The following is a 25,361-nucleotide window of genomic DNA, read 5'->3' as shown; positions in this document are numbered from 1 at the left end:
AGTTTTAAGGTTTTAGTTTTCTTTGGAGAACTCATAGTAGAAGGCCTTGGCACTTCCAGCTCGGTGATTTGACCAAATTAGGATCCTGTCATGAATCCATGGCTAATTCCTGGCTCAGTATGAGTAGAATTTTGGCCCGTATTTTGAAAGAAAGACTTTCCAGATAAACACAAAGATGGGTTGACCAAGCTGTCAAAAGCACTTTTCATACAATAATGCAACAACATATTACATATGCAAAAGGTGTTGTTGAATGTTAAAAATCTTTTGGACATCTGCTTTCTCTTGCAGGCTTGTTGTCTACATTCCCTGACTAATATTCTTAATGAATTGTTACAGCAACAGATTATTCTCATTCAGTGTCTTGAACTGTAAAAACCAAGAGTCATTACGCAAACTCTGTTAGTATCAGCCCCTCTGCAGACCGTAAAAGGATTTAAGGTTGGTTGTGAATATTAGAAAAAAGTTAATTTAAGAAGAAAAAAAAAATTAAAAGATAAAACTTTAAAATAAAAAGAAATATGCCAAGTAATTATCAGAAATGCATATTCAAATTGCACAATATTAGATCTGCAAAATGTACCCACTATTTAGATCTTTGAACATTATACAAAAACCAGATAAACAAAATGGGATTGCACATTCAAAAAGTTTTGAACTAGATGATCCCTAAAACCAGCAGGTTACTCTGCTGTGTCATAAAGATATCAAATACTACACACTAAGATCCAGACTTTTACAGCTATGTTTATAATTTGCTTTTCTATCCTCTGCCACAAGAAGCAAAGAACATAGTCCTAGTAGGATATATTACCCAATTTTGAGAAATGTAGGTCTTGCCCCATCAGATCAATTACCAGTTAAATCCTGTAGCAAAAGTGGTTTTAGGTTTTCAAAAGTAATCTGGAGAGTTTTCTTTTAGGATTTTATCTTTTAATCCTATGGGCAAATACCTCATGGACCAGTAAAACCTAAGTGTTTGCTCGTGTAAAGTAACAAAATGCAGACATGCACTAATCTAACTTTGAAAGAATTGTCCAGAAAAAAACCCCACTACTGGCATATCGTAAACATACAGTTGTACTAATCTCAGCAGAGAAACACAAGAAGCCTTTAACAGGACATTTATATAATCTTAAAACCACTCATAAAGCACTCACTGGATTGATTCAAATCTACAGCCACAGTGTATTTCAGGGAAAATAAAGTGAGCAACTCCTTTCCCCACCCCCTTCCTTTCTGCTCCTCTGAAAGAAAAAAGGAAAAATCTCATTTAGATCTGTGTTCCTTGCTGCATGAAGCAGCAAGCTTCTTGGCAGTTTCACTGATACTTTTCTGGCTGCTAAGCTTCAAAATAGTTCTGAACCTCAGCCATTTTATGAGGCCAGCAGTGATTTGAAAATACTGATGCCTGTTGTTTACATGGAATAAGTCCTGATTTCTTGGACCCTACTGAAAATCCATTCACCTGTAACTACTGAAACTAAAGAGATAGGGCAGGCACTGGGAACTTGCGTATCGATTTACGACCATTTTTCCACGGGCTTTGCGGAAATTGTGCTAGGTTTCTTTTTGCAAGAGCTAGGAATATCTGGTAAGTATGTCACTGCTCTTTCACAAAACAGAGTAACTTTTAATTCCTTTATTATTACATTTGGATGTAAATACTTATCAGTAGAAGATCTGGCTGCACATCACAAAATTTAGATCAGAATTAGGCAACCATTTCTGTGACAACCCCCACATAGCACCAAAATAGCTACTCTGAAAAGGAGTGATATGAGGCAGATGATTAAATGTCAGTGAATTCTAAAGACTGTTTCTACTAGGGAGCACAAAGAAAGTGATCTTGCATTGTGCTCTAAAATGTCTCTACCCTGTAAGCTGATCTGCACAGACCGATGATTCTTATGCTGTGCATTAGCTCTTTGACTCCCTTGGTGCGCACGTCCACTCGTGTGATCAAGGTGCATGATCTAGGCTGAAATGGCCTCCCCCGGGGAATGCTCTGCAGCTGACCTCCTTGCTTTCAACTTCAGGACGTAGAGTGCTGCAATAGGGTAGGGTTAAGACAGGTATGAGATAATGAGCACGGAGACAATACAGGTGCTTAAATATCATTCTTGTCTTCGGCTACCAGACTGGAACTGGTAGCCAAAGAAGAGTACAGGCGTGAAACACTCTTATCAATATTTCTTAATAATCTGGACAAACAGATTTCAGTTAGCAGAAAACATGGCATAAGTGCCTTCACATGCAGATTACTCAGCCATGTCATAGACCACTTGCTGAGGGGTATTAGAACGCTAGTTCTCTATTTCCTCCTAACCAAAAGCACTAGGCTTGTACAATGTGGTAAATAAATAGTTTCCTAATTGCACTGTATTTACAGAATATCTCTTACCAATGGCAGTGCATTTCTAAAAATTGCACACGCTTTCCTAAGAAAACTCTGTGAACTTTATGGCATGTTATTGTCCCCTGCAGCTTTGCTGCTCCCACTGGTCTTTCCATATACCAGATTCCCATGATAAGTCTTCTCCAGCATTTATTGTTAAGCCAAGTTAGTTTCTGTTCTAGAAGCCTGAACAAAATCAAAATCCCCAATGATTCTCACCAGTGGTCACTTGAATAAACAGAAGTGCCTTGAGCACGCAAGACTCCTTATCATGTTACTCAGTAGGCTGAACAAGTAACTACTTTACTGTATTTTATTCTGCAGACAGATTTGCAGTCTTCTCTTCTACCTGGAAGAAACAGCATTCTTAATGCAATACATAATGCAGCATTCTTAATGCACATGGTATACTTGCCTGTACACACCTTCAATACACACAGTTACACTGAGAACAAACCCTGATCACACCGACTGACGGTTCTGTTGGTGCTATGGTCAGGAATAGCAGCTGCAGTGCGCTATAACTTGCCTAAGCTAAGAGTAATTACCCGCTGCCTGAGACCTCGCGTATAATTCATGGGTCTAGATTTATTAAACCTGCAATTAAGATCAAAAGAACACATTTTAGTGGATAAAATATGGTGTATATGATCTTTAAAAATATAGGCTGAAAATTTCAAAACTACATGCTGAAGTTTGGCTCTTGAGATACTCAGGCAATTTTGTATAAGCTGCTTGTTTTTTGGAAGTAACTAGCAATTTCTTTTTCATTTGTGAATGTTTAGTATTACTGACAAGTAGGCCACCTATCTGCAAGTGCCTAAATATGGACTGAGAAAACTAGGTTTTGGCACCCAGATACAAACACTGCGTCTGTGAAGTTTCTATTCATTGTGAAAATTTGTGGTTTTTTTTCTCCTCTGAGTGTAAGCTATTTTGCTCTCGTGAAATTGCTTTTTTCCCCCTCAGCTCAGATGGTTACAGATATTTCCCAGGAAAATCCACACAGAACAAAAGTTTGCAATGTTTCTTGAGTTTCAAGGCAATGTCCTATTCTGACAGGGAAAACAAAACAAATACTTTGTGTTCATAGACAGACAAGCTGGCAAATTCAAAAGCCATAACTGAACTAATATTCTGGTACCGGCAAACAATAATAATTAGAAAATATTTCTGAAGATTTTAAACTTCAGACTATTAACAAAAATAAAGGCTCCCCACCCCAATATGTTTCTAATATAACGATCTTGTCCTTGGTTTGTTTCAATGATGTCTTAATACAAAATAGAATATGCCTCTGATTTTTAAAATTCACCACATATTTGATCACTTTAATCCCAAATGAATAACATAGTAGACAATAATGGGAAGACTTCAGCGGTAGTCCTGTTTTTCAATATTTTATTCATTTTAAAATCCATACTTTGATCATTTTCCCTAAAGTTGCCACAAAATTTTCAGTCTGCAGACTATTTTGGTTAAAGTATGAAAAAAACTGATGGCAGAATTCAGATTTGCCTTGAGAAAGGGTGGATGAGATTTTACTTTTCCCTCAATTTTCCCTTTATTGTAAATACATTTTTCGCACACTTACTTGCACATTAACATTTCACATTTCTTTTTTCTGATTCATCTTCATATATTTTCTTATGATTTGTGAAATCATATTTATTCAAACAACACTTAAACACATGCTTAACTTTGCAGTTGTTTCAAGTTGTATTTTAGACTAAGTGATGCCATGAATAGGGCTGATCTTATAAACCTGTCTCAAAGATTTTCTTGAATTGGTAAAAGTCAGTAGAAGAACCACTGTAGATAACTCTGCTCTCTCCATATTCTGCTTTGAATATTTCATACATATCCATTATAGAAAAGTGAATCCTTTTTTATGAAGACCAGTTTATTTTAAAATAATGAATGTGTTAGTATTGTCTTATTCATTGAAGCAGAAAATGTTACGATCTTTATGTTGCCTAAGGTTCCGTTCCTTATCTTGATCTCATCTGTGTATTGCAACATATGAAAAAATTTTTTTTAATATCGGTTTCAATATGCTGTAAGACTTTTCAGTTCATAATAGCAACCAGTAGTTTTTGTTAACTGTCTTTTTAACCAACCTGCTTGTATAGGTTTGACTATGTATGTCTGGCTTCAGCAGAATCGCGCCAGTTGTAATATCCTTGCTTATTCTGTTCCATGCAATTCAGTATGCTTTAGGCTTCTAGATTTATTTGTTTCTTGACTGTCAAGAAAGAAAATCTTTTCTGATATTAAAATTTTCAACCACCTATGATTTAATTTTGCATTTGTATGTGACATGTCAGGTCTACCACACTAAATTTTACAGCAAAATTGAAAACATTTAGTGCTTAACAGTCTGCTTGGGTCAATAAAAAAAATATGCCTGATAAAACTCTATTTGATAAAGGTGCCAAAAATGATGTGTAGAAGCTGGGTGTATAGATTCAAGGTAAGCAGAGGGATTTCTTAATAATTCTGTAAATGTGGACACAGAGAAAATCTGTAACAATTACAATGTTTTTATATGGACTTGTATACAGATAGTAAGCACCAGGATAAAGAAATGGATTCTAAAAAATGTGTGTTTTGAAGCTTCAAGGCTGAAAAAAGAATGTAATGGTTTAAAATACAAGTAGCCCAGAGTACTACAGAACTTACTACATGACATAGTCATAAGCAACTATCTTTAGAAATAACATTCAGTAAGTACCAGATCACAATGACAAAATATCTTCCTCTGAAACTTCGCATCACCAGCTATGTATTAACACCTCATTACTCAATGGATTTTATTATCACATTCCTCTAAACATTGTTGCCATTTGGGTATGAGTAATATCATCAAGCACTGCAGAAAAACCGTGGAACCTTCAGCTGTTATCTCAGACGGTAAAACATGATTCCAACTTGATGAATTTAAAACCATCTTGAAGATGAGATACAGCACTTTTAAGTATCTTTTTAAGATTCCAAATAATTTAAAAAAACACTTGACTAGCCTTAAAAAAACCTATAGAGATGGGTTTTTAATTTACATGAGAGGAAAACTTGTGAGACCTCCAGAAGTATTAAAATGAAAACGGGACCTCAGCCATTTCCAGGAGTTTCATATTATGTCTTTGGTTTAGGATTCTACCCATCTTCCTTTAAATTATCTAGGATCAAATTCTACTCAACTTGTAAGTAATAAAACAGATATCATTGGTCCAGCTGCAGGGCTAAAAGTTTTTGCTGTGTGGTATCCAGGAAAGCTCAAAGCATATTCTTCCGGTGAGTATTCAGTGCCTCAGAAGGAAAAATGAAAAACCCTAAAACCCAGGAACACAAAAGTAAATGTTTCTTCATGTCATTCATAAAGATATTTACATTGCATCTTCATAGCAGTTTCCCTAGGACCAAAACAATTAGGGTATTCAAAAAATTGTCTTTACAGTGACTTAATTGGCTTTAAAGGTAAGATGGCATAACATTGCTATGCTCATTACATGTCTGTCATTTCCTTTAGAACAAGGAGCATTATAAAATGAGACAAAGACTCCCTTATCCGTAAATGCATATGAAACTGCCATACTATATGAAATCAAGGCTTTTACTGGCTCACAGTCTATACCAGGATATCTACGATTACACAAAACATTAGTATTAGGTGTCCTAATTGGATTACTTTGGACAAAAGTAATAAAAAGGTAATAGTACACGGTGACAAAGCATCCTCAAAAAGTGATATTTACTATGCTATTCTAAAAAAAGCCAGCTAAGAATTCAGCCAGGAATTGATGTCAGATTCCTGCTTTAAGATTAGGAACTTCATGTTCAATTATTGTTTGTTACTGAGATGCTAAATACATGTTGTTTTGCTGTCTTTGGCTGTCTGTTCTCATTCAGCATTTACATGTACCTTTGTCACCTTCAAATGGGCTTTATTTCACCTAACTTTAGACATCTGGAAGACAGTCCTCTAGTCAAAAGTAGGCATCTAGGCTTCCTCTCACTGGAGTTGACAGAGAAAATAAAGCACCTGCAAAAGGCAATTTATGTCACTTTTTCTAGAAGGAGATGGTTTGGAGTGATCGGTGCCTGTCTACCACAGAGGCAGGGTATGACTAGCTGAGGTTGGATCCCTAACTTTTGGTAGTTAGTGAGAAGAATCCCACTGTAGTAACAAAAAGGTAGAAATGTACGTACAAGAATTCATGACATTGTCTAGCTGATGTTCCTGCAAATGAAGATATGATACCAAGATATGATTTCAATGTGCAGATGATGGCTCTGAAGCCAGTCCAAACTACATATATCAACATTTATTCTTGAAATACAACGCCCACCACCTTGCTTCTTTGGGTAGGCAAATTTTAATCTTTTCCTATGGCTCTGACGTAGTTTTATATCCAGTTGCTGTGACACCAGAACCCAAAGAACCATGACCTGAAGTACTCACTCTCATACCCCAGTCTCCTCCCCCATGTGTGAGTCTCACACAGCAGAGCTCCAAAAAGTTACCAGTATTTAGCACAGTTGGAAGAAGCACACTTGTCCAGGTTCTCTGTTCATGTCTGCACATCTGGGAGTAAGAATCCTGTGATACTGCTATTAATGGACCTCCAGGATGTCGGCTATTCCAACTATATCTCCATAGCCATTCTGGAAAATTTGTACTGTTGCAATAGCTTCTGCCTAGGAAAACAAAAATATAAAAATAGCAATACTTCATCTATGTTCGGAATGCCAAAGAAAGAGAAGATAATTTCAGCTTCATTTCAAATTTTAATGACTTTCCATAAAGCCCTATCATTTTGGGTACACACCCTGTGTTTACCATACTGATGTATTTATAAACAACAATCTTTTTTACCTCTTAGTCTTTCTTTTGCTAGGCAAAGCTCTTTCAGTCTCCTCTCATAAGACCGACTCTTCATTACCTTTAACACTCGTTTAGCATCCTCCTGCACCTGCTCTCGTTTTTCTCAAATGTACTTTTTGAATAAGCTGAGTACGGCATTTATGATCAGATCTTATGCTTTCTGCCTTTCCATATACCTCTACTGGAAATACCTCAGTCAATATATCCGAGGATCACATTTGCCTTTCCAGCGAAAGACCCTGAAACCACAGAAATTCTAGCGACCCCTTAGAACTTCTTCACTTCTCTGGCTCTCACCGCTACACTTTAAGGCACCTTTATGTGACAAGCCTTGGAACATGAAGTGCTCAAGACAGGAGCTTTGTTTGATACAGAACATATGTGCTTAATTTTATGTATGGTATATCATTCCATCAGCTTCAGTTAGCTTTGTAGGATCTTGGCCTATCTCCTCAGTCTATAAATAAATAATGACAGTTTTATAAATAAATCAGTTTCTAACCAGCTGAAACTGTGTTATCTTTGTAACTTTTACCAATCAATAGAGCAGCATGAAGGACAGGCACAGGTTCTGCAGTTTTAAAAAACCTGGTATAACAATAAATAAATATAGTTACATGTAAGAACCACATAAATATTTTGATGCACTAGCATAAAATACTTCATATGGCATTTCAGAATATGCTCAAACCGTTTACATCCATGGTAGGCCACCAAGTGTTTTTTAGCTGGCAGTTCAATGTTCTCCCAGTGTAAATAGATGATCAATCATTCTCTGTTGTTATTGTTTTAAAGAATAGTTTGAAACCCAATTCACAGTGAGCGTTTGTACTGCCTGTTCTTTTTGTTCTCTTATCAATACAAGTTTTAATATTAAAAAAGTGCATTGTGTTCATCTGGCTGCTGGAGTCTACATGTTGGGCTCTACTGCCATTTCTGAAGTTCTTCCTTGGTGGGAGAGTGCAGGTCCAAGCCTGCAGAAGAGACCGAAACTCTGTAATGGCAGGAAGTAAAGAGCGTATCAATCTATTCAGTGAACAAAAACACAAACAAAAACACAAATAAAACCACAAATAAAACACCCATCCCCATGCTGAGAATTATTGTATTGCAGTGCGTGAAGATGAATTTGTTTTCCACCTGCCTTCCTGTCCTGGTCACTCACAGGAAGCTTACGGATAGCTAAATTCCAGTGTCTCTTTTGAAGCCTGATGCAGGGCAAAAGCGTAAGGCAGTGTGTCTCTGCTGTTCTGGTGTCAGGACACCTGGACGTATCATTTTTCCACAAGACGTGATATGAAGAATGCTTGATTTTAATTACTTTGGCACAAACCAGCCTTGCCATGTTCCTGTCACTACCAGGAGGACTCCATTCCTCCAAGTCTCTTTTCTGGCATGGGTTGAGAGGTCACAGGATGGTGACAACAGCCAGGCAGTAGCTTTGAGACCTGCTGCCTGTCAGCGCTCTGCCACTGATGAGCACCCAGTGTGAGGGCTGAAGGCCAAGAGGCCCTTCCCCACTCTGGAGGGAAGCACGGAGCAGTGCGATCGCTGAGGGGAGATGGCCGTGGGGAAGAAGGCTCTCTGCTTTCCCCAGTTCTTGCTTTGGAGGAGGACTCCGCGCTACCGCCGCCTTGCAAGGCCCAAGGCGCTGCTCCCCGCCTGGGGAGGAGCCGCTCCCGCTCACCAGGGCTGCCCTTCCCCTCTCTCAGGCGTGCCGCCCCCTGCCCCGGGGAAGCGCGGGCGTGCCGTGAGAGGGCACCCCCTCAAGCCTCGACCCCTTGCCCTCCGTCCCCGCCGCCGCGGCTCCCGGAGGCCCTGCGGGCACCTCCGCGGCGGCGGGCGGCCAGGCCCCTCGGCCCGGCCCGCTCCCGGCGGCCGCAGCGCCGCCTCGGGCTGGAGCCAGCGGGCGGCGCCCGCGCGGGCCGCCGCCGCTTGCGCCCTCCGCTCCCCCACGGGAGGGGGAGACATTGCCGGCGAGAGGAGAAACTCCCCCTTCTACACCCTCCACCTTCCTCACCCCCCCCCCGCCTTCCTCCTCTGGGGATACTGCAAAGAGGCAGCGGGCGGCGGAGCGCTGCCGCCTCCCCCTCAGCCTCCCGGTGCGCGGCGCGGCGGGGGCCCGGGCTGAGGGCAGCCCTCCTGCCGGGCAGCCCCAGCGCCCTCCCCGTGCCTTGAGTTGCCCCAGGGAGGGGGCAAGGCAGGCAGAGAGCGGGGCGGGGGGGAGCGGAGGGGGAGGGCTGCGCGCAGATGAACGCTGCTCCTGCGAGATGCTGCACGCCCAGCTCCCTGCCGGAGGCGGGTAGCAGCCTGTGCCTCCGCCGGCTCCTGCCTTTGCAAGGGCTGTTGCTGCCGCTGGACGCAACCTTCTCCCGACATGGAGCGGCTGCCGCCGCTGCTGCTGGAGTGAGTGAGTGTGACGGGCAGAGCTAGCCGGCTGCATGGATGGATGTGTTTAGCTTTGTGAAGATTGGGAAGCTCTCCGGGTAGGTGTTTGCCGCTGCCGCCGATGCTGCTCCGCGACCCGCGGGCGTCCCGCGGCTGCAGGCGCTGCCCCTGCCCGGCGCGGGCGGGAAGGGAAGGGAAGGGCTGGGGGGCTGCCCGGCGTGGGGAGCGCCGCCGCCGCGCTCAACTTCCCTCGCAGCGGGGCGAAGGTCTGGGGTCGGGGTGGGGCGCTGGGCGCTCGCTGCCCCTGGCACCTGCCGGGGCCGCGCCGGAGGCTCTGCGCGGGATGGGTCGTCGCCCTCCCCCTGCCTAAGGGCCAACGAAGGCGTCCCGCGGCGGGCGCTCCTGGCCGCCCTACGGCGAGAGCGGTGCCCGCCGTGAAGCGCTGCCGTGAAGGGGCGACCAGAACTGTTCTGACAATGCAAAAGCGGCGCCGGGAGCCGGGCGCGGGGCGGGGGTGGTCGCGCCGCCTCCGCGGGCGCGGGGCGCGTAACGGTCACCTGCCGGGGAGCGGGGGCGAAGTTGTGAGGGAGCGGGGCAGCGCCTGGCCTGGCCGCGCCGCGGGGAGCGGGCTCGCCCTGCCCGCCCGCTCCCCTCCGCTCCCGCCGTACGGCCGCTTCGGACACGCCGGCTCCTGCGGGAGCGATATTTTTAGAGAAGTGGTGAAATCATCGCTGGATTCTGAGCGCTGCCCCTCTGCCGTTTCACACGGTGATGGGTGCTGGGGGGCGAGTGGATTTGGCGTCTCTTATCCCTTGCTTGTAAGGCGTGTACTTCTCGTTGTTTAAATGGGTGCTTGATTAGGATTCTTCTTCTTTTTTCTTTGCTTTCCGAGTAAATCTTCCTTTTAATGGCTTGGGAGTTGTGGTCTCTATCCGTAGACTGTTGCATTCGCAGCTGGTTGCCAGGCCCGAAGCTGCAGAGATGGATCAAGAAGCACAACAGCCCCCGTTAAAATGTTCTCGCCGTAGTTCAATGTAACTGGAGGTAGCCCTTCTCAGTAGTGGGGGGAATCGCACTTTATCTCAAAGATGTGGTATAAAAGTACTTGAGTCGCAGGATTTTTTCAGGCTTTGGGTGCGGATAATCTTCCTAAAGGATTGAGCTTTGATCACAGTAACTAGGAGTGTTTTGAATTCTTATGATTCAGTGGTTCCTACACCATAGTTACCGTATCCTTTTCTGTTTATGAAGCGCATATGAGACTGAAAGTGGATGTTGTACGAAAGGGAGAAAGGCCTTGTTAAGGAAATACAAAAGGTAGTTTGCTCCAGTGACGCCCGGGTAAGGGAGCTTGTCAAAATGACAGATGGTCTTTAAAAAACAAATATTGCATGGCTCGAAGTTACAGAGTGCCACAGGTGCAGGCGTAGCCTTTATCCCCCCAAATTCCCACCATCGCACCTGGCTGTGATTACAGCTCTGCTTGTGGCGATGCCAGCACAGAACAGCTGCTATCATTCAAGCACATCATTGTCTCATCCTGCTCACAGCAATTTTACACGATGTGACGGCTACAACACTAGCAGCCCGCTTGGCTTTCCTTGGGTCATGTTCCTAGCTGATACGCTAGAGCTGCAGCAGCAGTAGCTACAGTGGAAACTTTGAGGAGAGGGAAAATATACTCACATAGATAAGGAGCAGGTCATGCAGTATGATATTTCTTTCCAGGTAACTGAATTGCTTCATCTCTTCTATTTGTTTGGAAACAGTGTTTTAGAAAAGCTCCCAGATCTTCATGTCACACTTGAGCTAGAATCAAAGGGAGAGAAAGGGGTATGCCTCTTGGAAATGTTATTAAGTCAGGTACATGGCAGTTTATAGATATATATATATATACACACACACACACACTGTAAGCTTCGGTCTTTGTTGGTGGGTACAAAATCTGTAGCTTTCTGTATACTTGAAGACACAGCTGTTGCCAATGCTGAGATTTGTATTTAAGTAAAGGCAGATCATAGCATTTCTCCAGAAGGACCTGAAAGTTCTTTCTGAAATGAAATCCCAACTTTCAAAGCTCGTATCCTGCTTCGCTCGATTCAAGGATATGAAGTACTTAGGGACTGAGTTTGTCTTGTAGATTGCAGTAAATAATTTCTGTACTGAGCTACTCTTTTCGTTTCTAATTTTCTGGTTGTTAAACGACCTAATAGTTTACACAGGACTTTACTTGCTGTTTCCTAGGTAACAGCTAGGTATATGTTCCAATTTTAGGAGAGCTTCACAGAGCAGGCAGGTTCCAGTGTAAACCCCATTTTTAATCCTCCTGTGCGTTTGGGTTGAAAAACTAGTTTGCCTGAAAATGATGGTTGGTTCTTTGCTGTTAGAAGAAAGGCCTTTCTGAAAGAAAGCAGTGAGACGATAAACAGTATCTAACTGAGAGTGTGATCTTGCAGGCAGATTACCTACAGAAAGTTGTGTTGAACTTGGCTGGTACTGAACTTTTTTATGACTTTCAGCCTTTTTAAATTTTATTTTGCTGTGCGTTCAGATCTCATTTTAGGTTGCAAGTCAGCTATTACAGTTGTAGTCTGCAGCCTTGATTCTGCAGGCAGTGGCACGGATAAGCTCTGTTATGCATGGCTACTGGGAGGGATACTTCTTAAAGTCATGGTATAATTTTAATAGATGTGGCGAGAATTTAAATTTTGCCTTAATCAATTAATGTATAAGGCTTTTTATCTAGAATAAGCTTAAGATGGGGTATAAACTCTTAGGTGGCTATTGGATATAAAATGTTACATAGCATACATAAAACATTATTATGTTTTAAGTATCTGTGCAGCTTTTTTATGTGGTACCTGTGAGTAGGGTCTTTTAGAGACTCTCATTTCTGCAACTGCTTCACCAGTCGTCCACAGTTGCTGGGTGAGTGGGGAATATGGGCATAATCTGGAAAAGGGATGTGTGCAGAAATGGAAGAGAAAGCCAAACTGGTCTTATGACAGATGTGATCTTTGGTAATCTTTTTCTTTCCTTGCCTTTGTAGGTCTGTCATGTTGTGTACTATGCATCAAATATAGATGCTTCGTGGTAAAGTTTCTGTTGATATCTAAAAATTGGAGATAGCCATCTGACATTGAAACCAAAAATACCATGTAGAAATACTGATTGCACATTCACTAACATAGCCTCTCTCCCACCCCCCTTTTAGAAATTCACCAGTCTAGTAATGGTCTGGAATAATTGTTCTGCTATAAATCTTGTGGCATCATTCTCTGGAGAAAAAAAAAACAAAACACAACCCTTTTCTTGTAATGAATTTCCAAGTGTAGAGAATGATTGACAAGCCTTGTTTAACGGATCAGTACTTCGATGTGGAGCTGTACAAGGCAGGTGAATATTTCTGTAGCGTGGGCTGCATAAGCATGTATGGTGTGGTAGTGTCTGTAATTTGGGAGGGAGGATTAGTAGGATAGATAAGGTGCACATAAAAATTGCCAGATTAAGTTGGATCAGAAGTCTGTCTTGCCTGGTATTCTCTCTTAATTGCTTTTAGCAGCTGCTTGGGGAAGGAGTAGAACCAGCAGAAGTATGGAGCGGTGATTCTTGAGCATGGGTATCGGGAGTGGAGGAATGATGGTGTCGCTGTGCCGAATAGGAAATGGAGCATTTTCAGATCTAGGTAGATCTGAGTAACGGACACAGTGTCAAGTTTCTAGCTGGTACTGGACAGATGAACTATGAAACAATAGGTCAGAATAGTGAACAGAGGTTAGCAAGAGTTTAAGCCTGTATTTGTAGAATATATTTTTTGTTAGAAAATCTTGGGAATGACTGTTTTTGTGATGTCTATAGAGGTCAGTTCTATTTCAGAGCTGTCATAGCAGGCTATAAAACTTCTGTATGGAAAGATGGCTGTCTGGATACCAGCTGAATGTGACTGAGTGGGGTAGTCACCCTCCAGAGTTGGGACGCATAGCTCCCATGCCCCTGCCACAGTTTGTAGCTCTGCCAAATAACACTAGATAGAAAATAACGTGATTGTCCACATGAGTGGCCATCAGTCTGTAAGCTGTGGCAATACTGGCAAGGGTGGGTTGGATGTCTCTGTCACACAGTTACCTTTGCGGGAGAAGTTCTGAGCTCATGCGAGCTGTTATTTGTCACCAGAAGGGAAGCCTCCCAAAAGTAGGGCTGCAGCATGGGGTAAGAAAGTAGACATCAGCACTACCTCATTGTGGCTGTTAAAAGTATAATTAATGGAGAGTTAACCCCGTATAACAAACAAGAGGATACCAGCAAGACTTGGACCTGTCCTTACCAGTGATGCTAATTGGTGGTATATGGTAGGTAAATTGATAATACCTGGATCTTTACTTCTCTGCTCAAGTTTTGCATTGCCATCCATTATTGTTGAGTTTAAATTTATTCCATTAAAAACTGGATGTGAATAGCCATATCCCTGCTGTACCCCTTGGAATCAGATTTAAAATGACAACAACAACAACAAAACAATCTGTAACCCTGTAAGCTCTTCTTTTCAGAGAGCGCTCAAATATGGCTTTTTTCCTGTGATTATGCTAACCCTGAGGCTGTGTTTCTCACTGAGGAGGAACCTCTTACAGAGTCCTTTTTCATTGGGGTGGATAAATATCACATTCTCATCCTCTGTGCTTATCTTTCCATAACTGGGCATCTCTAATCGGGTAGATTGACTGCACAAATGTTTGGGCTTTTGGGTTCTTACTGTTTATAAAAAGTGAAGCAAGTCTAAACAGACTCCAAATCTTAGAGTCTTACATTTGTTGTCTCATTTTTCAGCCTTTGTAGACCTGCGCTTGGTCCTGTTCTCTCCAGAGATCTCTAAAGAGATGTCCTGCCAAACTGGTGTGAAAGGTCCTTTCCTAGAGCTGTCTTAAAACCTAACAAACCAGAAGCTGTGTTTGTAGATTCTGAATGCTAGGCTCTGGTTTTTACGGGGAACAAGGTTGCTTGGCTTCATGGTTTAGTTATTTTTATGTGGCCAAGCAGATGTATGTTTTCCAGATTTAAGGTTCTGAGATTAGTTGGTCTGTTGTTTGATTTATTTATTTACTTACTTATTTTTTAAGGAATTTGAGAAGATTTTTGGGATCCTTACTTATTTTTTCTTCAGTTTATCAGAATAGCATCTTTCTTTATCTGTGATTTCCCTCGTCATGTTTTTATTTTGCTGTGATGTTTAAAAAGCCACCTTAATGGAGAGACAATTAAAAGTGTACTTAAGTTACTGATACTATTTTACATGCAATTTTTGGAACAATTTTTATGAGTACTCTTTGAAATGACAATATCATAGCTTGTAAGTTATTTTCAGTATTTACAAAAGACTGTGTCAGTAAGAAAGCCTATGATTATCCTTTTTATGCTCAAAGGAGGTGATTTAATTCTAAAAAGGATTTTATTATACTGGATGATAATTCAAATAACCATGAATTCATTTCACCTTTTTTTCTTGAGAGGACTGCATTACATTTAATGAAATATTTGTCTATTCACATTAATATAAGCGCTTTACCTTGTATTTTATTATTTGTCTGTTTTGTTAGCTGACACATAATAAAGACACATGCTTTAATGTCTGTGATGTTAGTAATGTTGTATGTCATAACGGCTTCAGCAGTTTAGAGATTTATTAAAACCACTCCTTATATTATGAACTGCTGTAAACTTGTCAAGTGGCCAGTGAATGATGATGCAACTCTGCTAAATATGCATGTTCTCTAAATACTGTTTGCCTAGTGATACAGTGCTTAAAAGATGTAACCAGAAGTAACCTTGTCTCTGGAAATTTTTGAGAAAGCAAAAAAATGGAAAACAAACTCCAAGAGTAATGCTTTTATTTCTCCCTCTTCTACTAATTACTAAAGAAGATGGAATCAACTTTGAGAATGGATGCTCTGATTTAAGAACAATCAAAGCATGTGCAGGTTTAGTATAATATTTTAATTTCTAGGAAGACTGGTCTTCCATTGCTTTTGGGTTTTTTGTGGAGAACTTCAGTCTGTGATGTCAAATCCTTAGTGACACGGTTGAATTGAGAATCTTGGGATAGTTTCTTTTATAATAGCAACTATTACCAATGTTCTTGCATGTGTATGTTTAAGGCAATCTGTTAATATTCTCATATGGTTTGAGAAGATAGATAGAAAAGGTTGGGTTTTTTCTTTCCTCTGTATTCACTGGTACTGGGAAGAGCCTGAGGTGTTTTATAGTTTTTTTTTTTTAGTTTTGGGGGGTTTTTTTGTTTGTTTGTTCGTGTTTTTTTGTTTGGTTGGGTTTTTTTGAGAAGCCTGCTTATCTTTTTAGTCTGACAGATTCACGTGGGAAATTTCAGTTAAATTGAAAAAAATTCCTTAACCATAACAGTAATACAAAATGAGGGTATGTTTCCATATTTTACAACATTCTAGGTCATAATGGAAATGCACCAAGCTGTTCGTAGAAAATACAAACCGTGACCTGAAATAATGAGTGGATAACACATGCTCTCAGCTCTGCTGGTAATGTGGCAGAGAAGAGGTATTTTACTGCTCTTGAAAGTAGTTATGTTAGTGTATCACAACTTAGCATCTGACTGATGTGATGAAGAATTGAGTAAAGTCATGTAGGAGCTACCATCTTCTATAAAATGAACCATCATCTGGGAAGGAACAGTAACTGTTGATGACAAATAATGCAAAAATTCAAATGTGAATAAGGGAAAAGTATTATTGGTTTCCAGTCCTACATACTGTGTCATGCACAAGTAGCTCTATTGAACCAGGCGAGACCATCAGGGTGCATGAATTACTTGTTTTCATGGCTGTTGGCATATAACTTATTTGGATCTACCACAGGATGGAAACTTTTGGTGCTGATAAGGTATCAGTGTTTAAATATTGTAGGGACATGCCTGGAATGGGAAGAGACTTCTGATAATACCAAATTGTACTTAAAGCTGCTTTTTATAATAATGAGTATTTGTGATTAAAGTTTTCTGAAATACTTTGGAGAAATTTGTGAACTCAAAAGGTTGTACATTTATTGAAGGTATGTTGAAGACTTTTAAAAGGATCTATGAGACTCTGTTTCTGATAATTATTCCATTGACTGGAAATGAAGCAAATAACAGTGCCAATAGTATAAATTTCAGTAATAAATTGCATGTTCAAATCCTAGTGAAATCAACACTGCTTAAAATCTAAACTTGTGAAAGTACATTGGAGCTAGAAATGTGAAGTACTCAAGTACTCAAATGTGAAGGGACTCAAAAGTGTCTCTGACCTAAATGAGGACCTGGTGTTGTAGAAGTCTCTACCAGTATTGCTTTAGTGTGGAGCCTATAAAAACTCCCTTTAATAGGTTGATTATTGGCTATAAAACCAGAAATTTATTTTCATTAGTATTAATAACCAACAAAGAAGAATTTCAGGGGGGAAAAAAAATTTGAATGAGTAAGAACACTCTGAAGAAGTAGAATGAGTGTGGTGGAGGGTAATGCAAAGCTGCATCCTATTAAATATTTTTCACTGGTGACTTAAAATAGGAGAGGGAAGTGACAAAAAGCTGATTAGTATCTTTTAAGAAAAGTCCCTTGTGAGATTTATTGCTCGGACAAAAATAACTTCTTTGGTGTTGTGGTTTAACCCCAGCTGGCAACCAAGTACCACACAGCTGCTTGCTCACCTTCCCCCCCCAGTGGGATGGGGGAGAGAATCTGACAAGCAAAAGTAAGAAAACTCGTGGGTTGAGATAAGAATGGTTTAATAACTGAAATAAAATCTAATAATAATAATAAATCATAATGAAAAGGAAAACAACGAGAGAGAGATAGGCACAAAACCCGGGGAAAAAACCCAAGTGATGCAACTGCTCACCACCTGCTGACTGATGCCCAGCCCATCCCTGAGCAGTGATCGCTGCCCCCAGCTTATGTTCTGAGCATGATGTCATATGGTATGGAATAGCCCTTTGGCCAGTTTGGGTCAGCTGTCCTGGCTATCTCCCTCCCAGCCTCTTGTGCACCTCTTTGCTGGCAGAGTATGGGAAGCTGAAAAGTCCTTGACTTAGTATAAACACTGCTTAGCAACAACTAAAACATCAGTGTGTTATCGCATTATTCTCATGCTAAATCCAAACCAGCACTATACCAGCTACTAGGAAGAAAATCAACTCTATCCCAGCTGAAACCAGGACAGTATCCACCCCTTGTTCTATACCATCTACGTCATGCCCAGGTCCCATACTTTCCAATACATTTCAATTAATCACCACCATTTTTTCTGTCTTTTGATATATACACACAGATATTATGCCCTTAGTCTATGGGCCGTCCCTCTAAAATGTCCGTTGAGTTCATTCAGTCCATGACTTTGGGTTCCATCTGTCCTGTCTTTCAGGACAGGAGAGATGGTGTGTGGTGTTGGATTGTTGCATGCTGAAGCCAGTTCTGGTTCCATCACCGCTGCATTTTGCTTGGTTTCATCAAAGTTAATTCTTCATTAATCTTGGTGATTCTTACTGTAATACCGTTGACATGGCATATAACAACTATAGTAGCAATGATATACAGTATTACATAGCAATTAATATCATACAGTTTGAATCATTGGCTATTCTCACCCAAAATCAAATCCCCTTGAGGTACACATCAGACTTCCCATCCTCCTGCATCACTCACCAAGTGCACCCAGGTCCTTGAGCAAAAGCAATCCCACAAATGGGTTTGCCTTTTACCCGAGGCAGGAATAACCCAGGCTGTCTGCCCCAGTATATTTCTTATGTGCACTACAGGGACTTTATCCCCCTCTACAGTACATAAAAGTTTTGATTGAGCAGGGCCGGCTTGATTGGCAGATCTCCTAAAGTTGACTCACCAGGTGGCCTTTGCTAAATGTGTATCCCAATGTCTGAATGTTGCACCACCCATTGCTCTCAGTGTAGTCTTTAACAGTCCATTGTATCATTCGATTTTCCCGGAGGCTGGCGCATGATAGGGGATGTGATATACCCACTCAATGCCATGCTCTTTGGCCCAGGTGTCTATGAGGTTGTTCTGGAAATGAGTCCCGTTGTCTGACTCAATTCTTTCTGGGGTTCCGTGTCGCCATAGGACTTGCTTTTCAAGGCCCAGGATAGCGTTCCGGGCGGTGGCATGGGGCACAGGATATGTTTCCAGCCATCCAGTGGTTGCTTCCACTGTTGTAAGCACATGGCACTTGCCTTGGCAGGTTTGTGGGAGTGTGATATAATTGATCTGCCAGGCCTCCCCAGATTTATATATCGGCCATCGTCCTCCACACTACAGAGGCTTTAACCACTTGGCTTGTTTGATTGCAGCGCGTGTTTCACATTCATGGATAACCTGTGCAATAGTGTCCATGGCCAAGTCCACCCCTCGATCACAAGCCCATCTATATGTTGCTGAGGTATCATGGGCCCACTGAGCTATAAATAATTCACCCTTATGTTGCCAGTCCAGATCCACTTGAGCCACTTCAGTCTTAGCAGCCTGATCCACCTGCTGGTTGTTTTGATGTTCTCCAGTGGCCCGGCTCTTGGGTACGTGAGCATCTACGTGACATACTTTTACAACCAGGTTCCTACCCGGGCAGTAATATCTTGCTACAATCATAGAATCATAGAATGCTTTGGATTGGAAGGGACCTTTACAGGTCATCTAGTCCAACCCCGCTGCAGAGCAGGGACATCTTCAACTAGATCAGGTTGCTCAGAGCCCCATCCAACCTGACCTTGAATGTTTCCAGGGATGGGGCCTCCACTATCTCTCTGGGCAACCTGTTCCAGTGCCTCACCACCCTCATTGTAAAAAATGTCTTTCTTAAGTCCAGTCTAAATCTGCCCTCCCTTAGTTTAAAACCATTGCTCCTTGTCCTGTCACAACAGGCCTTGCTAAAACGTCTGTCCCCACCTTTCCTGTAGGCCCCCAATGTGGCAGCCCAGATGGGTTTGCCTCTCTGCTGCCAGGTGCTCTGCTTCCATTGCTGCAACCACCCCCACAAGGCGTTTGCCACCATCCATGAGTCAATACAGAGATAAAGTACTGGCCACTTTTCTCGTTCAGCAATAGCTAAAGCCAGCTGGATGGCTTTCACCTCTGCAAGCTGACTCGATTCCCCTTCTCCTTCAGCAGTTTCTGTGACTTGTCATATAGGACTCCATACAGCAGCTTCCGATGCTTTCCCACAAGACCACAGGATCCATCAGTGAACGGGGCATACTGCTTCTCATTTTCTGGCAGTTTATTATACAGTGGGGCCTCCTCAGCACACGTCACCTTCTCCTCTGGTGATATTCTGAAATCTTTGCCTTCTGGCCAGTCCATGATCACTTCCAAGATTCCTGGGCGATTGGGGTTTCCTATTCAAGCCCGTTGTGTGATCACTTACTCCACGTAGCATCAGTTGCATGGTGTGTAGAGGGGACCCTCCCTTTGAACATCCAGCCCAGCACTGGCCGTTGGGGTGCCAAGCTGTGCTTCAGTACCAACCACTTCCAAAGCAGCTTGAACCCTTTCATATGCTGCCAAAATCTCTTTCTCGGTTGGAGTATAGCGGGCCTTGGATCCTCTGTATCCCTGACTCCAAAACCCCAGGGGTCGACCTCGAGTCTCCCCTGGTGCTTTCTGCCAGAGGTTCCAGGTAGGGCCATTCTCCCTGGTTGCGGTGTAGAGCACATTTTTTACACCTTGCCCTGCCCGGACTGGCCCAGGGTCTACTGTATGAACTGTCTCCTGTTTAATTTGTTCAAAGGCTTGTTGTTGCTCAGGGCCTCATTTGAAATCGTTCTTCTTCCGGGTCACTTCATAGAGAGGGCTTACGATCAGACTGTAATTTGGAATACGTATTCTCCAAAAACCCACAACGCCTAAGAAAGCTTGTGTTTCCTTTCTGCTAGTTGGTGGAGACATGGCTGTTATTTTGTTGATCACATCCATTGGCATCTGATGACGTCCATCTTGCTATTTTATTCCTAAAAACTGGATCTCCTGTGCAGGTCCCTTGACCTTACTTTGTTTTATGGCAAAACTGGGCTTCAGGAGGATTTGGACTATTTTCTTCTCTTTCTCAAAAACTCCTTCTGCTGGGTTGCCCCACATGATGAGGTCATCAAGGTATTGCAGATGTTCCGGAGCCTCACCCTGTTCCACTGCAGTCTGGATCAGTCCCTGGCAAATGGTGGGGCTCTACCCCTGGGGCAGTTGATTCCAAGTGTACTGGACGTCCCTCCAAGTGAAAGCAAACTGTGGCCCGCACTCTGCTGCCAAAGGGATTGAGAAGAACGCATTAGCAATATCAATTGTTGCATACCATTTGGCTGCTTTTGACTCCAGTTCGTATTGAAGTTCCAGCATGTCCGGCATGGCAGCACTCAGTGGTGGCATGACTTCATTCAGGCCACGACAGTCTACTGTTAGTCTCCACTCTCCATTAGACTTTCGCACTGGCCATGTAGGACTGTTAAAGGGTGAGCAAGTCTTGCTGATCACTCCTTGGCTGTTTTAAGAGTTAATAGCTTTAAATGAAACACTTGTGTTGTCAGTGGATACTGAATGCAAGTGAAGGGAATTGCTGCGTATCAGTTTTAGCTATGGGAATTTGGGGAGATTAAGGTTCTGGAGAACAGGTGGATAGCTTGCAAGATTTTGAGAGTCATTGGTAAAAGGGAGACTTATACAGAGAATAAAAAGAAGGTGGTGAAGACAAAGAAGGAATATTTCTATGCTAAAGGCAAGTGTTGAGAATGAATCCTTTTATGATCTTCTGGTTGTTGATAGAGTTTATTTTTGGGTTCTGCTTGAAATTTTTGAAACTTTAAGGGAAAGATATTTTTAGTATCTTTAAGGGAAAGATACTACAAAGAATTTTGTAGTACTGATTGTACCCCGTTTAGGATGAAGATTTTCTGGAGGTTTTTGCATTATTTACCTTTTATTGTTCTGATGAATTGTCAGTCTTTCTCGTGTAAGTACTTACACATTTATATAAAATACTTTTCCAGCATTATGCAGCCCGTAAGGTTTTGCTTACCTTGCTTATAGATTTTGCAGTTTCACTGTTGGTTTTTAATCTTGAATTTGTGATTATATTAGCCTGGGTTTGGCAGTACTCATATGTTTAGAGAGTAAAATGCCCATTATTCTATGGTAGTAAATGCTACCGGAAGCACTAACAGTTGCACTGGCCATGTAGAACAAGGTAGGCATGTGTTACAAGTTCGAGATGCGTCTATTTCACTTGTGCTCTGTATTTGACTGAAATAGAGCAGTAAAGAACTGGAGAAGAAATCTGGAAATAGTCCGTATCTAACAAGATTAGTAGAGCCAGGGTGCTTCATATTTACCTGAATGCCTGAACAATGGCAGTGACTTTGGCTTGCTCTCAATGAGACTACACAAGCCTGATTTTCTTGAAGCATCCATAACAGGAGCCATAAAAGAGTGGAGATTCAGTTGCCCAGAAGAGCCCCCCCCCGGTGCTAAAGTTCAAATTTTTCTTTGCTTGTGATGTTAGGTCTTTATCCCACAAAAAATGAAAAGTTACTATAGCACTACCTTTAAGGCCTTGCCTACTCTAGAAAGAAGTGGGCTGCTTGTTTAACACTGCAATGCATAACAGGTTGTACAACTTTAGCACAGAAAAGACAAGTGTCACTTGTTTTGACTGTACAATATGACTAATCAAGTCAAAATGTAGTTTACGTGTTCAGGTAGAAATGATCAAAATTCACATGCATTTCTTTTTTACTGACATTAGGTTATGGATCATATGAAAGTTGTAATTTAAAGGCATCTGGTTTTTTTGATTTTTATTTTTTACCTGTTTAAAACCTCAGATGATGTTAACCAAAATGTTAATTTTTATCTTTGAAGAAAAATCATTTTTTTTCCAGGGAGAGAGGCGGACAGTTTTCTCATGAAGTTGGCTGTCTTCTCTGCCTAGGTTTTTACTTTGCATTATGTATTGTACGTTACCTGGCATGTTTACAGGGGGTGCACTCCCCTCTGCCAGGGCATACAGTGAGGAGGGACAGAGAAGAACTGCGCATGGGGAATGATCTGTACTTGACTGTTCTGCTTTGAGGGCAGGGTGAGTAGGGGCTACAGCATGTAATAGGGGAGGAGTGGCAGAGGTAGGAAGAGAGAAGAAATTGGAGAAAGTAAGTTAATGAATGTTGTATTGAACGAGGGCTTATTTGCCGTGAGTGAATTGAAGTAATTGTTCAAGACTAGCAGATCTTTGTGTGAAGATGAACTTGCTTTGTTGCCTGGGTAGGAGTTTATTTGCTTCATAAGGCTGGTTGAATTAATTGGTTAGATGTGCTGTAATCTGCGTGACTGCTATTTAGAAAAAGGAAGAATTCACTCCAGCATTGCAACAGAAAGAACAGTCTTTTTTTAAGGTCTTGAGTTTCTTCTTGAAACTCTTTCTTTCTCCAAGGGGTTTCTGGTGGCTGAGCTTGAACTAGCTCAACACATGAAATAACAAGGTGGTCCCTGTCTCCCTGTGTATCTGCTGCTTAAGAGACACTGTAATCAGGGTGGTGGGTTTTCTCAGGGTGAAGCTCATCCCCTGCACTTGATGATTGGTGAGCCCTGTGACTTTTTTCCCCCCTCAAGTGCAGATAACGACCTCAAAATCTATAGCAATTGGGAACGTGCTTGTGTTTTATTGTGGCTTAAAAAAAATTCCCCAAAACCAGAAAGCATTTGGTTTTTTTCATTGGTATGGGGAAGAATTAGGAGTAGGCCCTGGCACTTTGAAGCACTTTGAGGGCGCACTTCTGTATGTGGTCAACCTGATGTAAGTCCTGATGGCAGGAGGCCTCACGAGGCTGTGGGGACTGATCCCTTCTTTCTTTTGCCTTTTTTTTCCCCCCTATCTTATTCCCTGCAGCCCTTTATGTACATCTTACACCATGGTGAGCTACTTCGGGGACTAAAACCACTAGAAAACTGGTTTCGGTGTGTTTCTTTTCTTCAGGTATAGATATCTAAACTGGCCTGGCAGAAGTGATTGGAGCATGTTGTCTTGGGCAGCAAGGTGGAAGGGGAAGAAGGAAAGTGGGGCTTTTGGCATCTGCTCAGCTCTGTTATGTTGCACCACAGTTGGTGGTGGGAGCTGCTGTGGGAGACTGGGGAGGCAGAGACCTCCACTCAGTTGCCTCTGGGAACTGAGAAGTGGGGAGGCTATGTGAGAACCCCACAGCTGAGCGAATCTGGGGAGAGGGGGGTATCCTGGAAAAGGTGGGTTGGAGGGGGAAGAAGCTGCTTCAGCCCCTCTGAAATTCCTCCGGTCTTTCCTGGCTCCTCTGGCTTGCCTGTCTCCCACCTTCTCCTGCCTTCGGAGCCTGGTCAGCTGCCTTCGAGTGTCTTGGCTTTGCCTGGGCACATGTGGAACCAAGTGCAGGCTCTGAGTGCTAAATGCAGCTTTCGTGTATTGTGCGCATCCTGATGTATCAAGGTATTCCACCCCTGCTCCTGAGTCGTACAGTCTAAAGAAACTGGCTTCCTATTACTGTGAATTGTTTTAAAAAGCAGATTTCTCTTCATATCTTTACCTTACTAGGCAGGAGAGGAGAGTAGTTGTCCAAGGGATTAATTTTCCTACGTTGCTTGTAGAAGATGAACTGTCCAGGACAAATGAGAGGTTGTTTAATTTTTAATTTATTTTTAAAATAATGAACATGTGTTCATTCATAGCAGTAAGTTTGTGGTTATATCCTTCTCATGTACACGTTTTCCAGGTTCTGGAAGCTGTCTGAAGAGATAAAAGGTTTCTTTTCAAATGCTCTATTTCTGAACTTGGAAAGAACATCTTACTAGTGTAGCGTGTCTGTGCTGCTTCTGAAACCACACAAAAAAATTGGAGAGTATTAATGGCTTGCTTTTCAAATACTCTTAATTTCTAAGCTAGAAATGGAAGTTTTATAGGTGCATTAATTAGCCTGAATTTTTAATTCAACTTCGAACAATGTGGCTTTCCCTTTTTTAACACAAACAGGAGTAAACTTCAAGGAGTTTCCATACAGTGATTTTTCAGTTCCTGCTATATCTTCTGTCATTCCTTATACATATATGGCACTTCAGCAGCCCCTTCCTTGTCCATGACTTTCATGCTTTGCGATGTTTACCTATGAACTCTATCACATCATTGAAAATGTGGGCTAGAGAAAGGTGGTGGTTACGGGGATCTTGAAGGATACTTCTAAAGGATCACACTAAAAAAACCCACAACACGTTATTCTTTTGAAAAATTTTAATTAAGAACTACTCAATCTCTTTTGGCTTGTTTTTTTAATTGCATTAAAAATATATCAGGGGAATTACTGTCAGGATGCACAGTTAAAAGTACTGTGGTTTTTACTCTTTTTCTAGATGGCTAACATCGTGCATCTGGGTGACTAATATTTAGTATGTCTTAAAGAAGACCAGTTTATAAGTAATATTCTTGGAATACAAACAGTAGAATAGTTGACATGCTTGGATAAAAAACTTCCAATATCTTTATTTTTCATGCTGAATATATTGCATATTTGTTTACTGAAAACAAAGAGTTTTTTTTCCAAAGCAAAGTATTGATTGTTCTTCTCTTTTGATGTCTTTAGTAGGCATTAAGGTACTGTGACAGGCCTTGTTGAGAAAGG

The 25,361-nt window shown here is 41.9% G+C and overlaps 1 protein-coding gene across 1 annotated transcript in view; it reads left to right on the top strand.

Annotated features, from left to right (window-relative positions):
* The first annotated feature begins 9,643 nt into the window (after positions 1-9,643).
* Positions 9,644-25,361, top strand: part of FRMPD4 (FERM and PDZ domain containing 4) — a 309,861-nt gene continuing 294,143 nt past the window's right edge. The window contains exon 1 of the mRNA XM_072852936.1: positions 9,644-9,769. Coding sequence (XP_072709037.1) covers positions 9,729-9,769 — 41 coding nt within the window. The 5' untranslated portion in view covers positions 9,644-9,728. The remainder of the gene's footprint in view (positions 9,770-25,361) is intronic.

The sequence above is a fragment of the Ciconia boyciana genome, chromosome 1 (genome assembly GCF_034638445.1).
Source record: "Ciconia boyciana chromosome 1, ASM3463844v1, whole genome shotgun sequence".
In the NCBI taxonomy this organism is placed as follows: domain Eukaryota; kingdom Metazoa; phylum Chordata; class Aves; order Ciconiiformes; family Ciconiidae; genus Ciconia; species Ciconia boyciana.
The sequence above is the reverse complement of the archived record's forward strand: the minus strand, read 5'-3'. Positions and strand labels throughout refer to the sequence as shown.